Source organism: Callithrix jacchus, chromosome 8 (genome assembly GCF_049354715.1).
Source record: "Callithrix jacchus isolate 240 chromosome 8, calJac240_pri, whole genome shotgun sequence".
In the NCBI taxonomy this organism is placed as follows: domain Eukaryota; kingdom Metazoa; phylum Chordata; class Mammalia; order Primates; family Cebidae; genus Callithrix; species Callithrix jacchus.
Window position 1 is genome coordinate 98,715,487 of NC_133509.1, and position 23,208 is coordinate 98,738,694.

Genomic DNA, 23,208 nt, shown 5'->3' on the forward strand with positions numbered 1-23,208 from the left:
TATTTTGATAGATGTAAAGGCTATGGAAATGTAAAGTATTGTGAATTCATATTACTCAAATAGTTTTGCAATAAATGAGTAATTTGAGTGCTTCTCCACTTGAATTTTAATACAGTCTCAGGAAACAATGTACATAAATCCCAAAAATAATAGGATTAGAACTGAACTGGAAGGGACGTTTATTTATTTCAACTATTTGTTATTTCAATGAGATGACTGAAGTCTGGAGACATTCATTCAATAAGGTACCTAAACTAAAGTTAGTGGCAGAGAAATTAGTTCAAAAATATAGAATGTCTCGTGATTTTGCTTTCTTTTCATTTGTTCACAAATGTTGATTAAGGTTATATACATTAAACAGAATCCATTGTTTTATTTAATTCATAGTCTAGTACAAGAGTTCCAAACCAGGAAGATACATTAATAAACATTATTCTTGAGATGTTATTTTGAATTTAGATTATATTTCTTATTAAATCTGGAAACAACTTTTTTAATGCAGTGTTATTCACTTAAAAATAATAGTGTAATATTGTCAAACCGTAAGCATGAGAATGCTAACTCTTATAAGACTCAGAGACATATTATGAATGCACCACAAATATTTAAGAATGACAGAAATTCCAAAAGTTTGACAGTTTTGTCACAGCATTTAATCTCTTATTCACCAGAATGTCTTGAATAATGCTTATGAAAATCTAACACGCTATAAAGAAGCAGTCACCAGGGCAGTGGAGAGCATCACTTCCCTCGAAGCCGTCGTTGTACACTACAGAATGGACACTGGTAATCCAGAAGAATCTCTAGCGGTGCCTCTTCGAAAACAGGAGGAATTGGAATCCACAATAGCAGACATCCAGGACCTCACTGAGAAACTGGGAATGATATCCAGCCCCGAAACCAAACTACAACTTCAGTGTACTTTACAGGAACTAGTTTCTAAGAACTCAGCAATGAAGGAAGCTGTCAGAGTACAGGAAACTGAGGCAGAAAGGTAGGTCCTCTTCCGAAGGTAATCTTTAAGAACATAAAACATAGCTTTAAGATATAATTCAACTGTATTTTAAAATACAGTTTTAAGAACATAAAACACAGGTTTTTTTAATTAACACGTATGCATTAGAGATAATTTGGAAAATATGGTAAAGTAGAAAAAATTACAATGTAAAGAAAACTGGTAAATATTGTATTTCTTCTTTTTTTTTTTATTATTGTTTTCTTATTTAATATTGGGTCCATACAACAGAGTGTTTATAAAAGTATGTGCATGGTATAAGTAATAATGATAAAACTAACATCTCTGTACCCAAAGGTACATCATTAATTTGAGTTCTCTTGTGTGCTCCTTCTCTCTCCTCCCAGAAATAACCATTCTGCTAAATTGTGTTTACTGTTCTCCTGACTTTCATTGTACTTTTACTATGTGTTTGTGTGTCCTATTGTCACAATTTCAAACTAATACCTAGTGTGTACATTCTTCTTTATTTTTAATTTTTGTGAGTATATTTATGGTGTATATGGAATATTTTGATGCAGGTATGCAGTGTGTAATAATTGCGTCAGGGTAGATGAGATACTCATCATTTCAAGCATTTATCTTTTGTGTTACAAACAATCCAATTATATTCTTTTAGTTATTTTTAAATGTACAATTAAATTATTACTGAATATAGTCACTCTGTGGGGCTATCAAATACCAGATCTTATTCATTCTTTCTATTATTTTGTACCCATTTACCATCTCACTTCCACCTCCCCTGCTACTCTTCCCATACTCTAGTAACCATCCTGCTACTCTCTATGTTCATGAATTCACTTGTTTTGATTAGATCCCACAGATAAGTGAGAATATGTGATGTTCGTCTTTCTGTGCTTGGCTTATTTCACTTAACATAATGACCTCCAGTTCTATTTATGTTGTTGTAAATGACAGGATCTCATTATTTTTTATGGCTAAATAGTACTCCATTGTGTATATGTAGCACATTTTCTTCATCTGTTCATCTGTTGATGGACACGTGGGTTGCTTCTAAATCTTGACTATTGTGAATAATGCTGCAATAAACATGGGAGTGCAGATACCTTTTCAATAGACTGATTTCTTTGGGTATATATACAGCAGGGGGATTCCAGGATCATATGGTAGCTCTATTTTGAGTTTTTTGAGGATCCTCCAAATAGTTCTCCATAGTGGTTGTGCTAATTTACATTCCCACCCACAGCATATGAGGATTCTCTTTTCTCCATATCCTTTCCAACATTTATTATTGCCCGTCTTTTGGCCAAAAGCCATTTTAACTAGGTGAGATGATGTTTCATTGTAGTTTTGATTTCTGTTTCTCTGATGATCAGTGATGCTGAACACCTCTTCATATACCTGTTTGCCATTTGTGTGTCTTCTTTTGAGAAATGTCTATTCAGTTTTGCCCATTTTTTGATTGGATTATTAATTTTTATCTGTAGAGTTATTTGAGCTCCTTATATATTCTGGTTATTCATCCCTTGTCAGATGGGTAGTTTGAAAATATTTTCTCTCATTCTGTAGGTTGTCTCTTCACTTTGTTGATTATTTCCTTTGCTCTGCAAAAGCTTTTTAACTTGATGTTATTCCATTTGTACATTTTTGCTTTGGTTGTCTGTGCCTATGGGATATTATTACTCAAAGAAATCTTTGCCCAGTTCAGTGTCCTAGAGAGTTTTCCCCAATGTTTTCTTTTAGTAGTTTCATAGGTCTTTGATTTAAGTCTTTAATCCATTTTGATTTGAGTTTTGTGTATGGCGAGAGATAGGCGGACTAGTTTTACTCTTCAGGATAAAGATATAGATAGTCCAGTTTTCCCAGATATCTTTCTGTAGGTTAGGAAGTTCTTTGTTATGAGCTCTTTGAGTAAATTTTCGACCCATTATCTCTCCCTCTACCTCCTCTTTAAGGCCAATAACTCTTTTTTTCTTTTTTGAAACAGAGTCTCACTCTGTCACCCAGGCTGGATTGCAATGGCACAATCTTGGCTCACTGCAACCTCTGCCTTCTGGGTTCAAGCAATTCTCATACCTCGGCCTCCCAGATAGCTGGAATTATAGGCTCAAGCTACTACACTGGCTAATATTTTGTATTTTTAGTAGAGACAGGGTTTGCCCATGTTGGCCAGGCTGATCTTAAACTCCTGCCCTCAAGTAATCTGCCTGCCTTGGCCTCCCAAAGTGTTGAGATTACAGGTGTGAGCCACTGTGTTCAGCCTAATAACTCTAGAACTTACCTTTTTGAGGCTATTTTCTAGATTTTGTAGGTATGCTTTTTTTTTTCTCTATTCCTTTTACTTTTATCTCTGGTAACTGTGTGTTTTCAAATGGCCTGTCTTCAAGCTTAGTAATTCTTTCTTCTGCATGATCAGTTCTGCTGGTAAGAGACTCTGATGCGTTCTTCAGTATGTCAGTTGCGGTTTTCAGCTCCAGAATTTCTGCTTGATTCTTTCTGGTTATTTCAATCCCTTTGTTAAATTTATCTGATAGGATTTTGAATTCCTTCTCTGTTATCTTGAATTTCTTTGATTTTCCTCAAAACAGCTATTTTGAATTATCTGTCTGAAAGATCACGTATTTTTCTCTCTGAAACTGGTACCTGGTGTCTTACTTTGTTTGGTGAAATCATGTTTTTGTGGATGGCCTTTATGTTTGTGGATGTTTGTCAGTGTCTAGGTATTGAAGAGTTAGGTGTTCTTGTAGTCAGAATCTGGGATTGTTTGTACCTGTCCTCCTTGGGCAGGCTTTCCAGGTATCCTAAGAGACTTGAGAGTTACGATTTAGGTTTTTGGTCACTGTAATCATATTTGCATTACAGGATACCCCAAGCCTGATAAGGCTTTGTTTTTTGCAGAGTCATAGAGCTACCATCTTGGTGGTCTTATATAAGATCTGGAAGAATTCTCTGGATTAGGAGGCAGAGACTCTTGTTATTTTCCCTCACCTTTTCTCAAATAAATGGAATCTCTGTGCGGAGCTGCCTAGAGCTGGGACAGAGCTGACACAAGCACCCCTGTGGCAACCACTACAAGGAGTGCACTGGATCAAACCAGAAGTCAGCACAGCATCATCACTGGGTCTTGCCCAAGGCCCTCTGTAAACAGTACCTGGCAATTGCCCATGTTTACTCAAGGCCCTAGGGCTCTACAATCAACAGATGATGAAGCCAGCCAGGCTTATGTCCTTCCCTTAAGGGTGGCGTGTTGCCCTGCACCTGGGTGAGTTCAGATATGCTGCCTGGGAGCCAGTGCCTGGAGTTGGAAACCTTGGGACTCTACCTGGTCCTGTGTACCATGGCTGAGCTGACACCCAAACCACAAGACAAAGTCCTTCACATCTTGTCTCCTCTTTCCCCATGTTCACCACCACTATAAGCTCATGGAAAATACTGCCAGGGTACTGCTCATGTTCACTGAAGGCTCAAAGGGTCTTCAGTAGCTTGTGGTGAAGGCTGCCAGGCCTGGGACTCATTATTCAGGTCCATGGGCTCTCTCCTCTGGCCCATGGTGAGTCCAGAGATACTGTCCAAGAGCTAAGATGTAGACCCCAAGAGCCTACTTAGTGCTCTTCCCCACTGTGGTTGAGCTGGTACCTAAGCTCAGGACAGTCTCCTTTACTCTTTCCTCTGCTTGCTCAAGCAGAAAAGGCCTCTCCTGCAGCCACCACAGCTGTGAATGTGCTGAGTCACACCCGAAGTCAGCATGTCTCCATCTCACCCAAGTCCCACAGCGTTATACTATCCAGTTGCCACTGGGGATTATTCAGGGCCTAGGGCTCTTTTGTCAGCAAGTGATGAATCCTACCAGGACAGGTCCTTCCTTTCAAGGCAGTGGGTTCTCTTCTGGTCCAGGGTGTGTCTAGAAATATCATCTAGGAGCTTGGGCCTGGAACGGGGGCCCAAGACTCTGCCCAGTGCCCAGTCCTACTTAGCTGGTATCCAAGTTGTAAGAAAAAGTCCCCTTTACTCTTCCCTCTCCTTTCCTCAAGTAGAAGCTGTGAGCTGTGCTTCATGGGGTTGGAGGAAGGGTAATACGAAGGACTCCCTTAGTCACCCTGCTGGTGTCTCACTTGGTCGTATGCCTCACCAAGTCCTCTGGCTCTGATTGTAGCACAGTATTAGGACTTACCTAGGAGTTGAAATCTTTTTGGTTTCAACAACCTTTGAAGTTTATTAAGGATCGCATAGTACTTTAGCCCGAGGTGGTGAGGCTTGCTGCCGTTCTGGTTTCAACCCCTGGGTTGGGCAGTTGCCCTCTGGCTAGGGCTAGTCTAAACGCTTCCTCCATGGGTGCTGGCTGACTTCTGTCCTATGTTGGAGCACTACATTCCAATGCAAAGCCCCCAGTTGCTGGGCTTTCCCTCCCTCAAGTGCACAGATCCTCTCTCTTGCCATGTTGCCACTGCTAGCCATTGGGTGAGGAGTGGCATCACCAATTCAAGACTGCCTTTTTAATACTCTTCCATGCCTCTTTCAGAGATATGAAGGTAAAATTAGGTACCGTGATTGCTCATGTAATTTTTATTTTCTGAGGTTGCGTTTGTATGGAGATGGTGTCAAATTTGGTGTTCCTATGGGGAGGATGATCAGTAGAGGCTTCTTTCAGCCATCTTACCTCTCTTGCATACCTCACTTCATTTTTTTCAAACCCATCATTATGAATCTGAGGTTTATTCATGTTCTTAGTAAAATTTATTTTATTTAATTAGTTAATTTATTATTATTTTTTTGAGATGGAGTCTCGCTCTGTTACCCAGGCTGGAGTGCAATGGTGTCATCTCAGCTCTCTGCAACCTCTGCCTCCGTGGTTCAAGCAATTCTCCTGCCTCAGCCTCCTGAGTAGCTGGGATTACAGACATGTGCCACAGTGCCTGGCTAATTTTTGTATTTTTGGTAGAGACAGGGTTTCACCATGTTGGTCAGGCTGGTCTCGAACTCCTGAGCTCATGATCCGCCTGCCTTGGCCTCCCAGAGTGCTGGGATTTCAGGAGTGAGCCACCACGCCTGTTATTTACTTAGCTATTGATGGACATTTGGATTGCTTCCAGCTTTTGCATTCCCAAACAGTGCTACTTAGGAACATTTTTAAGTGTAATAAATTCCCTTGGGTAATTATCCAGGAATGTGATCATTCGGATCAAAAAGTTATATACATCTTAAATTTTTAATGCCAAATGATTTTGCCGTTTTCCACTCAAACCAGCCGCATATAAGTATTCCAGTTGTTCCATATCCTTGCTAACATTTGATATTGTGAGACGTAATTTTTGTCATTCTGATGAGTAAGAAGAGTTATTTCCCCAAACAGGCTTTGTGTGAGCAACATGGCTGTTTATTCACCTGGGTGCAAGTGGGATAAGGCTGAAAAGGGCATTAGCAAAGGGCAGTGGGGGATAGGAGTTGATTTTATAGGTCGGGGGTGGGCAGTGGAAAGTACAGAGTAAGATCAGTTACAGTGGTGGGGGTAGGAGCAAGGAGTATACTTTACCATAAGTTAGTTACAATGGCAGGTGGGATAACAGTGTTTTCATAATAACAGTTAAGATGGCAGGATGGGGTGAGGGGCTTGTCCAGGGAAGCTGGGCTGGGCTATTAGGGACAATGGCTAACGCAGGTGGTGGGTGGGAGACAATCAGCCGAGGTAAGCAGGACTTCAGTTGACTTCAGACATTCAGGCTCCAGGCTTGCATGTGGAGACCTGACAGTTTTAACTTGTGCTTCTGTTACTGCTAATTAGTTTGATCTCTTTTTTTGAATGTTTATTGGTCATTCATGTTTTCTCATTCATGTTTTCTCTTCTGTAAAATGCTTATTCAAGCCTTAACTTAGTTTTATTGGTTATCTGATTTTTTCTTACTGATTTGTAGGAATCCTGTATTTTAGAGACTGGTCGTATGTGTTACAAATATTCCTGCAGAGGGAGTTTTCTGTTAGACACGCATCCTGGGATCTGCTCCCAGCCTTTATGGTCTGCCCCCCACCTTTCAGTAGGAATCAAAGAAAACTGAAACTCAAGTGCCCTCAAGGCAAAAAACCGGTCCTACAACTTTGCTCATTTCTGTATATTTCCATTTTGCAGCATGACTCCCCAATCCTTGCCAATTTATTGATGTGTTTTAAGAGTTGTTTTTAAAAAATAATTTGATACAGAGTTTTTAGTTACATTAAATTGGTGATTTAGGCTGTGTCTGTTTTGGTATGCATAATTTTATAGTGTTTTAAAATATATACGGTGTATATAAAATGTCAAATATCAAGCTTTATTTTAAAATTTTATAACATTAGTTCTTGATCGTAATAAACACTTTGTAAAAGTAATTGTAATTACTCTATAATATTGTATATGATAAATTGTTTTAATTTCCTAATCATACCTTTGTTAGTTAAGGGTATTCCAATATGTGCTGTTTTAATTAATACTCCAGTGAGTAAAGATGTTTTACTGTGCAAAAGATTTAGGATAAATTCCATATGTTTAGGATACATTTCTTTTTTTTTTTTTTTTTTTTTTTTTGAGACAGAGTTTCACTCTTGTTACCCAGGCTGTGGAGTGCAATGGCCTGATCACCGCAACCTCTGCCTCCTGGGTTCAGGCAATTCTCCTGCCTCAGACTCCTGAGTAGCTGGGATTACAGGCACGTGCCACCATGCCCAGCTAATTTTTTGTATTTTTAGTAGAGACGGGGTTTCACCATGTTGACCAGGATGGTCTCGATCTCTTGACCTCGTGATCCACCCCCCTCGGCCTCCCAAAGTGCTGGGATTACAGGCTTGAGCCACTGCGCCCGGTCAGGATACATTTCTTAAGGTAAATTGCAGAAGCTACATTAATGGAACAAAGATAGGAATAGTTTTAAGACCAAGTGGTTTTCCACAAGAATTGTACCAATTTACAGCTCATCAGTGTGTTCAAGAATGCAGTTTTCATTTTATGGAAGTGAACTTTAAAAAAAACTCGAAACTCTCCAGTTTAGAGGACAGTTCCTTTTAAAGTTTGCATTTAAAGCCATATTCAGGTCCCTTTGGGAATGATTAGTTGGTAATAACTTCTTAGAAAAGGTGTTAAAATGCATTGGCTAGCAAAAAAAGTTATCATATCTTCTCTTAAAAATTAAGTGTGAAGTATTTATTCTGGGAAATTTAGAATTGATTGTGTTAAATTTAATATCATTTTTCTTTCTAACTGTGACTCACTAGGTATCTTGAGAATTACAAATGCTGTAGAAAAATTGAAGAGGATATTTACACTAATCTCAGCAAAATAGAGACAGTTCTTGGGCAGTCCATGTCCTCATTGCCACTGTCTTACAGAGAAGCTTTAGAACACTTGGAACAGAGCAAGGTAATAGTATTTTCAATTATCCAGTAAGTCTGTGTGCAAAAAATTGCAGAACAAACTGGCGGAGGCAGCAGAGAATATGGCCCTGTTATGACCCATGGAAATCTTCATGCTGAATTAAATACCCACAAATATTCCTCAAATTGAAAGCCAGAGGATAATGTTATATATATATATATTTGAGAGAGAGTCTCCCCCAGGCCGGAGTGCAGTTGTGCAGTCTCAACTCACTGCAGTTTCCACCTCCCAGGTTCAAGTGATTTGATTCTCCTGCCTCAGCCTCCTGACTAGCGGGGATTACAGGTGCCTGCCACCATGCCTGGCTAATTTTTGTGTTTTTAGTAGAGACGGGGTTTCACTATGGTTGCCCAACTGATCTTGAACTCCTGACTTCAAGAAATCCACCAGCCTTGGCCTTTCAAAGTGCTGGGATTACAGGCATGAGCCACTGCACTTGGACTAATGTAATATATTAAAGCTTAAAAAAAAAACCAGAAGGGACCAGACATGGTGGCTTACACTTGTAATCCCAGCACTTTGGGAGGCCGAGGTGAGTGGATCACGAGGTCGGGAGTTCAAGACCAGCCTGATCAACATGGTCAAAACCCTGTCTCTACTAAAAATACAAAATTTAGCTGGGTATGGTGATGCGTGCCTGTAATCACAGCTACTTGGGAAGCTGAGGCAGGAGAATTGCTTGAGCTGGGACCCGTCCGGAAGGTAGAGGTTGCAGTGAGCCAAGATTGTGCCACTGCACTGCAGTCTGGGCTACAGAGGGAGACTGCATCTCAAAACAAACAAACAAAACCGGAAGGAAGGAAATGAAGCAATGGTACTGGGAGATTTAATTAATCAGGTTTACAGGACAGTCATCTCTCCAATAGCATCCTGTCCTTGTAGCCGGGGAACTTATATAGATAGATATGCTGGGCAAAGGGAAGATTCATATCCCAGGTGGGATGGAGAGAGATGGCATGAGATTTCATCACACTAGTCAGAATAGCACTTACATATTTATTTACAAATAAAACATACATTTTATACAGATAAATCTTGCACATTATTTCCTTCTGGAATTTTCAAATATTTTTGGACCATTATTGATCACAAATAACCTAAACATTGAAAGGAGAAACCAAGATAATGAGGACTACTGTACTTTTAGATTTTTTTTTTTTTTCAAATAAGACAAGGTCTTGTTTTGTCACCTACACTGGAGTTCAGTGGTGCAATCATGGCTTATCACAGCCTTGAACTCCTGGGCTCAAGGGATTCTCCGACCCCAGCCTGCTAGGTAGCTGAGGCTACAGGTATATGCCACCATGCCTGGTTAATTTTTTAATTTTTTGTAGAGACTGGTCTTGCTGTATTGCCCAGATTTTCTCAAATTCCTGGCCTCTAGCCATCCTCCTGCCTCATCCTCCCAAAGTGCTGGAATTACAGGCATGAGCCACTGTGCCCAGCCTCTTCTAGAATATTTGCTTTTGAAAGTAGATTATTTCTTGGAAAAAAAATGGTTTATAGGTCATTATTTGTCCCTGTGGTCCCAAATTCATACAGAATACAATAATACATAGATAATTCTCATCTGGTCTAAATTAACTTGGAAAAGGATAAGGAGGGGATCATGCAATACTTACGGAAGATTGAAATAATTGTTCAAGATTTAAAAAGAGTTTGTAAGTTTCAGGGAAAAAATAATACTATGTCTCTCCTATCTTTTTTCTTTTCTTTCTTAAGGCCTTGGTATCAAATCTTGTATCAACCAAAGAAGAATTAATGAAACTACGACAGATCCTTAGACTCTTGAGACTCAGGTGCACAGAAAATGATGGCATATGTTTGCTCAAGATCGTGTCAGCTCTGTGGGTGAAATGGCTGAGTTTGCTGGAGGCTGCTAAAGAGTGGGAGATGTGGTGTGAAGAACTGAAGCAGGAATGGAAATTTGTCAGTGAAGAAGTGAGTGCTTCAGTTTCAACAAACCATATAGTGTCTAACATGTTATTTAAATTGTTTTATGACTTTCACCTTGTTTTTATATAAAAAGAGTCCTCAGATTTGTGGCCATCACTTATACATGATACATGAATGTTTATAGAGGTCAGGCTTTATTAAGATAACCTCCAAGAACTGATTCAGATCTTTTTATAATAGTGCCTATTTTGATAGCAGATAATTCTTTTTTTTTTTTTTTGAGACGGAGTTTCGCTCTTTTTACCCAGGCTGGAGTGCAATGGCGTGATCTCGGCTTACCACAACCTCCACCTCCTGGGTTCAGGCAATTCTCCTGCCTCAGCCTCCCGAACAGCTGGGATCACAGGCACGTGCCACCATGCCCGGCTAATCTTTTGTATTGTTAGCAGAGACGGTGTTCCACCATGCTGACCAGGATGGTCTCGATCTGTTGACCTCATGATCCACCCGCCTCGGCCTCCCAAGTGCTGGGATTACAGGCTTGAGCCACCGCGCCCGACCTGATAGCAGATAATTCTTATTATTAAGTGACTACTAGCTAGTTTGAGCTTCACAGTCTTTATTGTGAAAATAACCTCTCTTGGTAATAACTGCCTCTACATTATACTAAAGCTTAGAATTAGGTAATATGCATAATCACCAAATAATTTTGAAATTATGTTTGTAGAAAGTGATTTATTTAAATAGAAAAACAGGAGAAGGAAAGAGAAATAGCTAGCTCTCACACTGAGTGAGAGATGGAAAAGCCATTCTCACACTGAGTGAAAATAGTTCCCAGAGGAAGAAAACCAGAGAAGGAAAACTCCCCTCACACTGAAAGAATCCGAAAAAGTGGAATCCAGGAGAGGAAAGACAGCTTCCACACTGGGTGGAAGGGGACAGAGAGAGAGATGGAGTTTAGGAGGGGAAGACAGGCTTCCATGAGAGAGTATGGAAGGGAACCCCAGAGGGGAAATCCAGAAGGGGAAAGACAGCTCCCACTATGTGGGAAATAATTTTTAACTATGGAAATTAACTGTAGTTGTTAAGTGTGGACCTAAAAATATGTGAGGTTATGGTGTTCTTTTGGAAAATGGTCTCAAAATCTGCACGATACATATCAATCACAAATGTTCATTTAACCTTGGTTCAGGATTTGGGTATCACCTGTATTTAGAAAGAAAAATAATTTAGAAAATTAAGCTGGGTGCAGTGGCTCACATCTGTAATCCCAGCACTTTGGAAGTCTGAGACAGGAGAATTGCTTGAGCCCAGGAGTTCTAGAACAGCCCAGACAATGGAGTGAACCCCATCTCTACAAAAAATTAAAAAAATTATTTAGATGTGGTGGCACATCCCAAGTATTTGGGAGGCTGAGGCGGGAGGATCTCTTGATGGGAGGTCAAGACTGCAGTGAGCCATGATTGTGCCATTATATTCTAGCATTACAGCCTGGACAAAAGGGCGAGACCCTGTCACACACACACAAAACCATCAAATTATCTTAGGATGAAATGTTAACCTCTATCCACTATACTATCATATTATCTTGCTTAAAACTATTATCCGGGCCGGGCGCCGTGGCTCACGCCTGTAATCCCAGCACTTTGGGAGGCCAAGGTGGGTGGATCACGAGGTCAGGAGATCGAGACCATCCTGGTCAACATGATGAAACCCCGTCTCTACTAAAAATACAAAAAATTAGCTGGGCATGGTGGCGCGTGCCTGTAATCCCAGCTACTCAGGAGGCTGAGGCAGGAGAATTTCTTGAACCCAGGAGGCGGAGGTTGCGGTGAGCCGAGATGGCGCCATTGCACTCAAGCCTGGGTAACAAGAGTGAAACTCTGTCTCAAAGAAAAAAAAACAAAAACTATTATCGGTAAAAATGAATATTATGTCAGTGGTCCTTGTGAGGCTTGACTAGAGAATAGTCTCCTGAATGTTAAAATACACTTTGTAAATTACACTTTTGGTTGGTGCTGCTGGCACAAGTGCTTGCCTGTTGATAGTAGTACCATTTATTGAGTTACTATGCTGTGCTGAGAAGGCAGTTCACACCTGTTCTCACTGAATCTTTGCATCGTCCCTGGGAAGTAAATATTATCGCCATTTTATGGATGGGAAAACTGAAGCACTGACAGATTAAGTACAAGGCCCCCAGGTAGAGACTGATTAATCTGTAAGCCCCTGTGGGCTGGGGCTGGAGCTGGGGCTGTCTTGCTCATGGCTGTAACCTTGGAACTTGGCTAGGGCCCTGCGCTTAGTGGGTACTTAGTTAGTAAATATTTGTTGAGGAACATCTCCTGTTCAAATTCAGATCTGGGCTAATTCTAAGATTTTGCTCTTTTTATTTTATCACATTATTGTTCTATAACCATTTGCAATTATGTCTTATTAATTCAGACTCCATTCATATAGAACTTTCTAATTATTCACTTAAGCATTTGACAAAATCTGCTAACAAAATGGATTTTCAAAGATTAGCACAAGCAAAAAAAAATGGTTTCATGTAATGACAATAATAAAAACCACTACTAAATTGAGCACTTATTGTGTGGCAAACACAGTAGGCATAGTTCAGAGCACTAGTCAAGATTCTATGAAGATATTTTTATTATCCTTACTTTGTAGATGAGGAAAGTGAGACACAATGAGACTGACTAACTTGCACAAGAGGTAGAAGAGGATTTAAACTTAGACTCTGGTGCCTAACCATTAATCTGTCAACTTACATGATATTTACATACATCAAATTGATATGACTTTAATGTAGATTTTATCCATTCAATAAAAATTACATCATCTAACAACCCATACATGTGAGCTTCTGTTAGCATGGTTGGTGCTTTTATATATGACAAAGTAAATTTCTGTTTTAAACATCCCTGTAGTAGCATAATAATTCAGTCTTTGTGAAATAAACAGTTTATATAAGCCGACTTCTTAAAAACTTAAATGCCCAGTTTATAAGTTTACAAATTAAAAACTAAATTTAAATTTTGATTGAACTTATGTCCCCCTGCTAAAATTTTATCTACCTGTTTTCTTAAACAGAATCTGCTTACTATATTCACTTGCATTATTCAAATCATCATTTTATGCTTCGATGATTGTAATGTGCTAGAATAAAGTCACGTTGTCAAAGATAATGAGAGATATGAGACTGGCCTCTTCCACTTGCACTAACAGTCATTTCTTTGTTGGTTCCCTTCTGTGCTGGGTTCTGGGTTTTTCGGTCTCCTTCATTGGATTTGCATATGGTGCAACTATGGGTCCATCCCCCTTTCTAGACTGGACTTTACAATTGACCATGACCTTAAAAGTTTTTTTTTTTTAAGACAGAGTCTCATTCTGTCACCCAGGCTGGAGTGCAGTGGCATGATCTTGGCTCACTGCAGCCACTGTCTTCCAGGTTCAAGCAATTCTCCTGCCTCAGTCTGCCGAGTAGCTGGGATTATAGGCATGCACCACCATGCCCAGCTAATTTTTGTGTTTGAGATGGGATTTCACCATGTTAGCCAGGATGATCTCCTGACCTTGTGATCCCCCCACCTTGGCCTCCCAAAGTTCTGGGATTACAGGCGTGAGCTACTGTGTCCGGCAAGCTGAGAGTTTTATAACCAATTTTATTAGGATCCCATGTCTAAGGAAAATCATCAAGGATTCCAAAGCCTCTTCTAGATAGAAAAGTGAATGCACAGGTTTTTTGGCAACTATTTTACTGATTCTGAGGCTGTCTTCACACTTTTTCGTGTAAAATATGTTGTTCTGACAAGTGCACAGAGTCACATGATCACCAACAAAATCAAGGTTTAAGACAATTCCGTCACCCTAGAAGTTTCCCTTGTTCTTCTTGGTGGTCAGTCCCTTCATAACCTCCAGCCCCTGGCAAACCTCATTTATTTGTTTCTGTTCCCATTGTATTTCCATTTCAAGAATGTCTTGTCAGTGAATTCCCTCCAGTTTGTGGCCTTTTGAGTTTGGCTTTTTTTCACTAAGCATAATGCACTTGAGATTCATTCTTGCTGCTGTTTGTATCATAGTTAATTTCTCTTGATTCCTGAGTAGTATTGCATTGGGTGGGTATAATACAGTTTGTTTTTTCATTCACAAGTTGAAGAATTGCCTAGTTTTGGGGTAAAATTACTGTCCTAATAAAAATTGTTCTCCCTCTGTATTTCCCCTTCTCAATCACTTAGCAACTTCACAGTGGACAGCAGAGCTTGGGACTGAGGCTTACAAATGGGTGGTTTTTTTGGAAATTGATCCCAGGGAACAGGAGTGGGAGACTAGGAGAACTGAAACAGGAAAGGTCTGAGCCTTTAGTCGCTTTACTCTTACTGGATCATGGTTGCTACAGCTGCCCATTTCTGGTTATTATCAGGTTAAATCCTCACAGTTCTGATGTGTAAGCACCAAGAGGTGCCCCCATTAAGTCCTGGATTACAGACAGTTTTTTCAACCCTGAGGCACATTGGAAACCCTACATGTACAATTCTCCCATCGATGTAGCAATTTCTTTATTTGCATGCTAGCTTCCAGCAGGGGAACACAAAATGACCCAGTGGAACCCTTATCTCATTTCCTGGTGGAAGTGTAGCTGTCCGGCGAAGAACCAGGACTTCTAATCGAGCTGAATTTAGGTTTGAGGTGATGAGAAGCACCCATTGCACACCTGGGTCTCTTGGACAGTGGCCAGTCTACACCTGCATCCATGTATTCTAGTTATTGGGTACCCAACTGGATCATATAGCCCAAATGGCAGGGCAGCTTATACCACAGTCTGACCCTCCTATGGTGCCTTTTCTCTAGGCCCCTCTCGATGTTGGCAGTATTCTGATAAATGGATCTGAGCAGTAATCCCAAGGATAGCATATGCTGCCTCCCAGATCCCAGAAGGTCCATTCAATGCATGTGTCTCTTTCTTAATGGTAGAGTTACAAGGTTGAACAACTTGACCTTTACCTTAGAGGAGAAGTCCTGGCATGTCCCAGACCACTGGACCCCTGGAAACTTAACTGAAACTGGGGCTCCTGAATTTTCACAGGCTTTGTTTTTCACCCTCTAGCATGTCTGACTAGACATTCAGGTCCTGCCTCACCATTTCAGTTAGCATGACATCATTAACATAGATGACTGGAGTGTTACGTTGTAATGTCATGATTGCAGGATCCGTGACTGAACACAGAGCAGGAGAGTAGTTAGCCATCACTGAGGAGAATGTGGTAACTGAATATGGCAGTTGAGGAGTAGACCAGGGGATTCAAGTGGGGGGCATAAGAATGACCTGATTCAGGGGCCTTTGAGACTTTTTTCTATATCTTAGTTGAGTTCAAGACTGGTGGAACTCCCAGTTTCTATATATGTGATGTAATAGGTTATGTATTTCTGAGTTCTGTGTACACCGTTATTGATAAATACTTGATCGGTTCAGTCTGTGTCTGGGTAATTAGAATCTGCTGGACTTACTTTTTGAGCATATTGGGATTGGAAGTGAAAGAAAAGAGACCTGCAGAAAAATTTTTCATGTCTAAAAGTTGCCCAACCTCTTCTACTTAGTGAAAGCAGTTTGGTGGAGCTCATATGCTTATCTCAGGAGAAATGTTGCTTTATCCATCTGAAATCTGAAGGAGAAATAAAGTATTTATGAAGATAAGCAACAATATTTCCTTCATCCCACGAGAGCAGTACTCCATTTCAATCACACATCTACATGAGCGATAGCTGGGAATTACGGGATTATGGGATTCTGATAGTAGATGATTAATATTCCCAGCTATAGGAAAACAGACTAGGATATGGCACTAGGAACCCTTTGAAGAGAGAACATACAAAAATGATGGCTACTTCAGGTCCTGGAATGCTTATTGTGTATTTTACTTATTTTGGTTCTTTCTTTTTGTTTATTGAATTAGATTGAACGAGAAGCAATTATTTTAGATAATGTTCAGGAAGAACTCCCTGAAATTTCCAAAACAAAAGAGGATGCCACCACAGAAGAACTCTCTGAGCTGCTAGACTGTTTATGCCAATATGGAGAGAACGTGGAGAAGCAGCGGCTGTTACTGACTCTACTTCTTCAGCGCATCAGAAGTATCCAGAATGTTCCTGAAGGCTCAGGGGCTGTGGAAACTGTGCCGGCATTTCAAGAAATTACTTCTATGCAAGAACGATGCAACCAGTAAGATTTATGAAAAATGATTAAGGACAATTATGGCTCAAAATTTAGAAACTATGTCTAGAATAATGGTAAATGATACAATAGAATTGAGGTGAGACAACACTGATAGGTATAAAAAGGGATGGAAAAGATTAATAACTATAATTAAGCACACTTTTTGCATCCTGGTATTAATGAAAGTGAATATCCTTCCAATTTTTTTATTTTTGCCCTTTTTCTAGTTTAGTAATACATATATTCATTACAGAAGATTTAGAAAATGTGAAAATTACAAAAATTAATATAAAATCTACCTTAATGTCACCACTCAGCAACAACCACTGCCAGTCTTTTTTTCTCCTTTTTTCAACTGTGATTTTGTTTTTAAATAAGTTGAGATCAAAATACTTATACTGTTCTGTATTCTGCTGAGTAATTTATCAGCAAATTCCGTTTGCCTTTTTTTATGCCCTTAAATGTTCTTTTAAAATGTATCTAGCTATGGCTGGGCATGGTGGCTCATGACTGTAATCCCACCATTTTGAGAGGCCAAGGCAGGTGGGTCACCTGAGGTCAGGAGTTCGAGACTAGCCTAGCCAACATGGAGAAACCCCATCTCTACTAAAAATAACAAAAAATCAGCTAGGCTTGGTGGTGCACGCCTATCCTAGCTACTCAGGAGGCTGAGGCAAGACAATCACTTGAACCTGGGAGGCAGAGGTTACAGTGAGCTGAGATCGTGCAATTGCACTCCAGCCTAAAAAACTTCATCTCAAATAAAATAAAATGAAAAATGTAACTAGTTGTATAATTTCTACCTTATAGATATGCCATAATTTATTACACCAAGCCTCTAATAAGGAATCTTTAAATTATATGGTTTTGTTTTTAATTTTCATAACACTGCTGTGAATATTCTCAAGGCAGAATCTATATTTTCATCTGTGACTAATTCATTGAGAAAGATATTGAGAAATAGAATCACTAGGTCAAAGAATGTAATAGTTTTATGGCTGGAGGTCCTCTGAAGAAAAGAACTGTTTTTTCTCTCTACCCTCACACACCATGCAACAAAGCGCTTCTGACACCATATTGGGTGGCCACGGTGGGGGGGGGTGTCCCCACACACCAAGCAGTTCTCGAGCAGACACCAATTCATTCCTGATCACACAGGCTGGAGGCACAATCCATCCCACAAGAGGCCCTCCACTTCAGATGCCAAACACAAGTAGTAGTTTGCTAACTATACTATACTTCTCCTTTATTTTATTTATTTATTTATTTTTATTTCGAGACAGGGTCTTGCTCTGTCACCCAAATTGAAGTGCAATGACACGATCTTGGCTTACTGCAATCTCTGCTTCCTGGGTTTAAGCAATTCTCCTGCCTCAGCCTCCTGAGTAGCTGGGATTACGGGCATGCACCACCATGCCCCACTGATTTTTGTATTTTTAGTAGAGGAGGGGTTTCACCATGCTGGCCAGGCTGGTCTCGAACTCCTGACCTCCCACAGTACTGGGATTACAGGTGTGAGCCACTGAGCCCAGCTGGTACACTTCTGACTGATAGGCTATAAATCAAGGGAGACACCTTTCTTAGGTTCAATTTATTTGCTAGAGTGGCTCACAGAACTCAGCGAAATACTTTACTTATATTTACCAGTTTATTAATTTTATTAATAAAGGATATAATGAAGGCTAGAGATGAACAGCTAGATGGAAGAGGTGTCTAAGGCACGGTATAGGAAGGGGCATGGGGCTTCCCTGCTTTCTGGATGGTTCAACTTCCAAAAGTTCCAGGCTTTCAAATCCAAAAGCTCTCTGAACTCTTGTCTTTTTGGGTTTTTATGGAGACTTTATTTTGTAGTCATGATTGATTACATAACTGGCCATTGGCAATCAACTCAATCTTCAGCTTCTGTCTCCTCCCCAGAGATTTGGGGGTGTATGTTGGAGGGTGGGGTGGTACTGAAACTTCCAGCCTTCTAATCACATAGTTGGTTCCCCTGGCAACCAGCCCTAATCCTGAGGCTACTTAGGATCCTACCTAGAGTTGCCTCCTTAGAACTAAAGATGCTCCTATTACTCAGGAAATTACAAAGGTCTTAGGAGCTCTGTGTCAGGAACTGGTCAAAAACCAAGTATTGGAACAAAAGACTCTCTTACCTAGCACTCCTGTCTACAAGGGTATTAAGAGCTCTGTCTTAGGAACCAGAGCAGAGATCAGGCATGTATTTATTGTATCACAATCTCATAGATACCAAATAACTCTCAAGAAAGATTTTACCCACTTCAGTGCCTCTTCTGATGTTTGCTGCATCCATAGCAAAATGGGTCAGCACAAGAGAAAAAGGCCAGTGGGTTGTCTGTTGCCAAGAGCCCACCCATGACTCCTTTGGACACCTCTAAGTCATTTTCATTTGAGCTCAAGGATTACGTGGAGAAGAAGAGAGGACAGAGATGTCAGTTACAATGTAATGTGTGAAAGGAGAATATTTGCAGTGAAAAGTTTGGAGAGATTTTTGATTCAGTGATAGATTTTGATACCTGTTTTTATATGTGGTACATCCATTGTTGAAAGTTGTTACTTTGTTTCTTAGAGGAAGTAACCATCCTTTAGGAGCTATTCAGGCATTTCATTAATTGTTGCAATAAAAGTGTTTCACAGAAAATCGGGAGAAAGAAACAATTATATTTTGATGTTCTCTTTTAGGCTTCTTCAGAAAGCTCAAAAAAATAAGGGATTGGTGCAGACTGAAATCCAAGAAAGACATTCCTTCACAAAAGAGATCATTGCTTTGAAGAATTTATTTCAACAGACTACAACTTCTTTCCAAAATATGGCATTGCAGGACCACACAGAAAAGGCAGAACAACTTGAAGTAAGTGAGGAATTAATTAGTGAATGTGGCAGGCACAGGCCCACAGTCTTGTATCCAAAGTCCTTAGGGTGGAGATAAGTCAGTGGCCGGGTTTGGGGGAGTGGTCTGGGGAGAGAGAGAGGCACATGCAAAGGTCCTGTGGCATGACATGGGCAGAACCGAGGGAGAAGATCTGTGTGGCTGGAGAGCGGGGAACAGAGTTGAAACAAGGCTGGAAGATAGGCCAGTCTGGACCAAGCAGCCTGCTTTCAGCTATGTTTCCAGTGTGTTTGGTGAACAAGGGCCTCAGACCACTCTTGAGTAGCATGATAGGCTACTCTTTTGGTAGCACATGGTGCCCTGTCTCTGATAGGGGCTGCGTACACCCTACAGGTCATCTGGAATCTCATTTCATTTTTTTTATTACTATATTTTAAGTTCTGGGGTACATGTGTAGTTCGTGCAGAATTGTTACATAGGTATACACATGCCATGGTGGTTTACAGCATCCATCCCCCCATCTTCTACCTTAGGTATTTCTCCTAATGCTATCCTTCCCCAATCCCCCAACTCCTTGCTATCCCTCCCCTAGCCCTCCATCCCCAAACAGGCCCCAGTGTGTGATGTTCTCTTCTCTGTGTCCACGTGTAGTCATTGTTCAACACTCACTTATGAATGAGAACATGCAGTGTTTGGTTTTCTGTTCTTGTGTCAGTTTGCTGAGAATGATGGTTTCCAGATTCATCCATGTCCATGCAAAGGACATGAACTAATCCCTTTTTATGGCTGCATAGTATTCCATGGTGTATATGTGCTACATTTTCTTTATCCAGTCTATCATTGATGGGCATTTGGGTTGGTTCCAAGTCTTTGCTGTTGTAAACAGTGCTGCCATGAACATGCGTGTGCATGTGTCTTTATAATAGAATGATTTATAATTCTTTGGGTATATACCCAGTTATGGGATTGCTGGATCAAATGTAATTTCTATTTCTAAATCCTTGAGGAATCACTACACTGTCTTCCCCAATGGTCAGACTAATTTACACTCCCACCAACAGTATAAAAGCATTCCTATTTCTCCACATCCTCTCTAGCACCTGTTGTCTCCAGCTTTTTAATGATCACCATTCTATTTATTTATTTATTTTTTGAGACAGAGTCTGGCTCTGTTGCCAGGTGCCAGGCTGGAGTGCAGTGGCGCAATCTCAGCTCACTGCAACCTCTGCCTCCTGGCTTCAAGCAATTCTCCTGACTCAGCCTCCCGAGTACCTGGGACTACAGGGTCGTGCCACCACACCCAACTAATTTTTGTATTTTAATAGAGATGGCCAGGATAATCTCGATTTCTTGCCCTCGTGATCTGCCCACCTCTGCCTCCCAAAGTGCTGGGAATGATCGCCATTCTAACTGGCATGAGATGGTATCTCAATATGGTTTTGATTTTCATTTCTCTGCTGACCCGTGATGATGAGCTTTTGGGATCTCCTTTCTTCAGAATAATCTCTTTTTTCATTCCAGTCCAATTGTGACAGTCCAAAAGAAAATTGGGAAGTTTATTCAAAAGTTACATTTTGGCTTGGTGCGGTATCTCACACCTGTAATCCCAGCACTTTGGGAGGCCAAGGCAGGTGGATCACTTCAGGTCAGAAGTTCAAGATCCGCCTGGCCCACATGGGGAAACCCTGTCTCTACTAAAAATACAAAAATTAGCTGGGTATGGTAGTGTGTGCCTGTAATCCCAGGTACTGGGATGCAGGACAATTACTTGTACCCAGGAGGTGGAGGTTGCAGTGACCTGAGATGGTGCCACTGTACTCCAGCCTGGCTGACAGAGCGAGACTCCATCTCAAAAAAAAAAATAATAATAAAGTCACATGCTGTGTAACCAGAACTTTTGGTTATTAATGTTGGAAAGTAAACAAGCAGTCTTTATGGGAAAGCCTTCTAAGTGTACTTCTGAATGAAAGCCTGTACTCCCGGACTAGGTGTAGATAAAAGGGGATGACATTTACTTCTTAAACCCTATCTTTGAATGTCATTATTCTCAAACTTTCTCTTTCTAGATTTTTCCTCTGCTGAGGATTAAGAAAAGAAAACAGTGACATGTCACAGTCACTTAAAATTGTAATCATTCTTCAGTGCAGTTACTCAATCCATGATCACAAATAATGCTACCGAACAGCTACTGTACAAACAAAACAAACAACAAAAAAGCCACAGTCAAGTCAAGAAGTATTTTTCCACTTGATCTTTGGGAAACTTTCCCAAACAAATGAGTTTCTCCTTTATAATTACTGCAGGAGAAGGTAGATCAGATTTGGTTTCTAGGCCACAGCCAATAGACTGTTTGTTCAGGTTTCTTTTATCTCCTAAAAACCTACATTCTTTGTATGGAACTGGAACCCTCCCTTTTGAAAGAAGTTGAGCTCTGCTGGGCTGTCTAATTACATGAAAGTAGACACTTCTGCTCCAAGTGTGGGGCTTTTAGTGGCCTTGAATTATTGTGATGATAATGGAGGAAGAAGTAGAAATAGCAACACGTTAATAACAACAACAAAAAACTTCTTTGAAACTTTTTTTCCTGCTTGCAGCTTTTTAGATCAGGACTGCAACTGAGATACAATTAAATCCTAAAGGTACTTTAGAAGCAGGGGGTGTTGTAATGTCTTTTCTAGATAATGGTGTGACACTATGAAGAGATATCAAGTTTAATTCTTACAAATTAGCATCATCTGACTAAACTGAGTGTCTCTCAGGCTTAATCAGCTTGTATCACTCATGGGGTTTTGTCATGCAAACCATACTCCTTTAAATCATAAGGAGATGCTGGAAGGGTGCTTTCACTTTTTAGAGTTAAACTTTTCCCCCAGTCCTATGAGTTATCGAAACTCTCTTGATGTTTTCAGGAGCTTCAAAGCATCCTTAAGAAAGGGAAACTAACTTTTGAGAATATTATGGAAAAACTGCGCATCAAGTATTCTGAAATGTACACCATCGTCCCTGCAGAGATTGAATCCCAGGTGGAAGAATGCAGAAAAGCTCTAGAAGACATAGATGAGAAGGTAATAATAATGTTTGTACTACTGTTATTATTTATGGAGGCGAATGACTGTCAAGAGGAAAATATCATTTAATGTCAAATTCTGTCTGCCAGGATTTCAGCTATGATTGCTTTTAAGAGTTAAGTGACCATTTTGTATATTGAATACTAAGATAAAGATGCTTTAAATATGTGACATAACAGCATTAGATAATTTGTATATATTTAATTATCAAAATGCTTATTCTTCTCTTGCATCTTATAATGTAGTTATATAATATCTTTTACTGGTTTTGTTTGCTTTTGTATAACTGCTGTACAACCACTTGAACATTTTGGATGTTAACACTTTGCTTTAAAATATATTCTTTGAAACATTTTGACATGACAACTGAGGACAGTAAGAATACAAATTTCACAACTCACTAGGAATAGTACTTAGCATGTAGTGTCTGTCTAATGATGATGTTAACAGAATTCTCATAAAAAGTACCTGAGCAAATCTTTACACCTGAAAGTCTAAATTTGAAGAAAGGTTGGAAAATATTTTATAATACTAGAAACATAGGAGCTTAGCAAGATATTTTGATTGGATTGTAAAAAGACAGCCCATATGAAACAGAAGAATATTCTGTTTGGTTTGGTATCCACAGAAGGATTTTTTTTTTTTTTTGAAGCCTAGAATACTTATAACTTGATAAATAAAATAGATCTTAACCACAAAAAAATCGGATTTCAAACTTAGTTGCTAGAATATGACATTAATTCTATGAAAGATTTCTTAGGAAAATCTCACATATAAAAAAACATGTAAACCCTTAAGGTGTATATATAA

The 23,208-nt window shown here is 39.9% G+C and overlaps 1 protein-coding gene across 6 annotated transcripts in view; it reads left to right on the top strand.

Annotated features, from left to right (window-relative positions):
• The window catches only part of SYNE2 (spectrin repeat containing nuclear envelope protein 2), a 378,817-nt gene that overhangs the window by 208,671 nt on the left and 146,938 nt on the right, over positions 1-23,208 (top strand). For all 6 annotated transcript variants that reach the window (XM_035260694.3, XM_035260695.3, XM_035260693.3 and 3 more), the window contains 6 exons: positions 672-994; positions 8,216-8,360; positions 10,098-10,316; positions 16,226-16,491; positions 19,183-19,351; positions 22,240-22,395. In XM_035260694.3, coding sequence (XP_035116585.3) covers positions 672-994; positions 8,216-8,360; positions 10,098-10,316; positions 16,226-16,491; positions 19,183-19,351; positions 22,240-22,395 — 1,278 coding nt within the window. The remainder of the gene's footprint in view (positions 1-671; positions 995-8,215; positions 8,361-10,097; positions 10,317-16,225; positions 16,492-19,182; positions 19,352-22,239; positions 22,396-23,208) is intronic.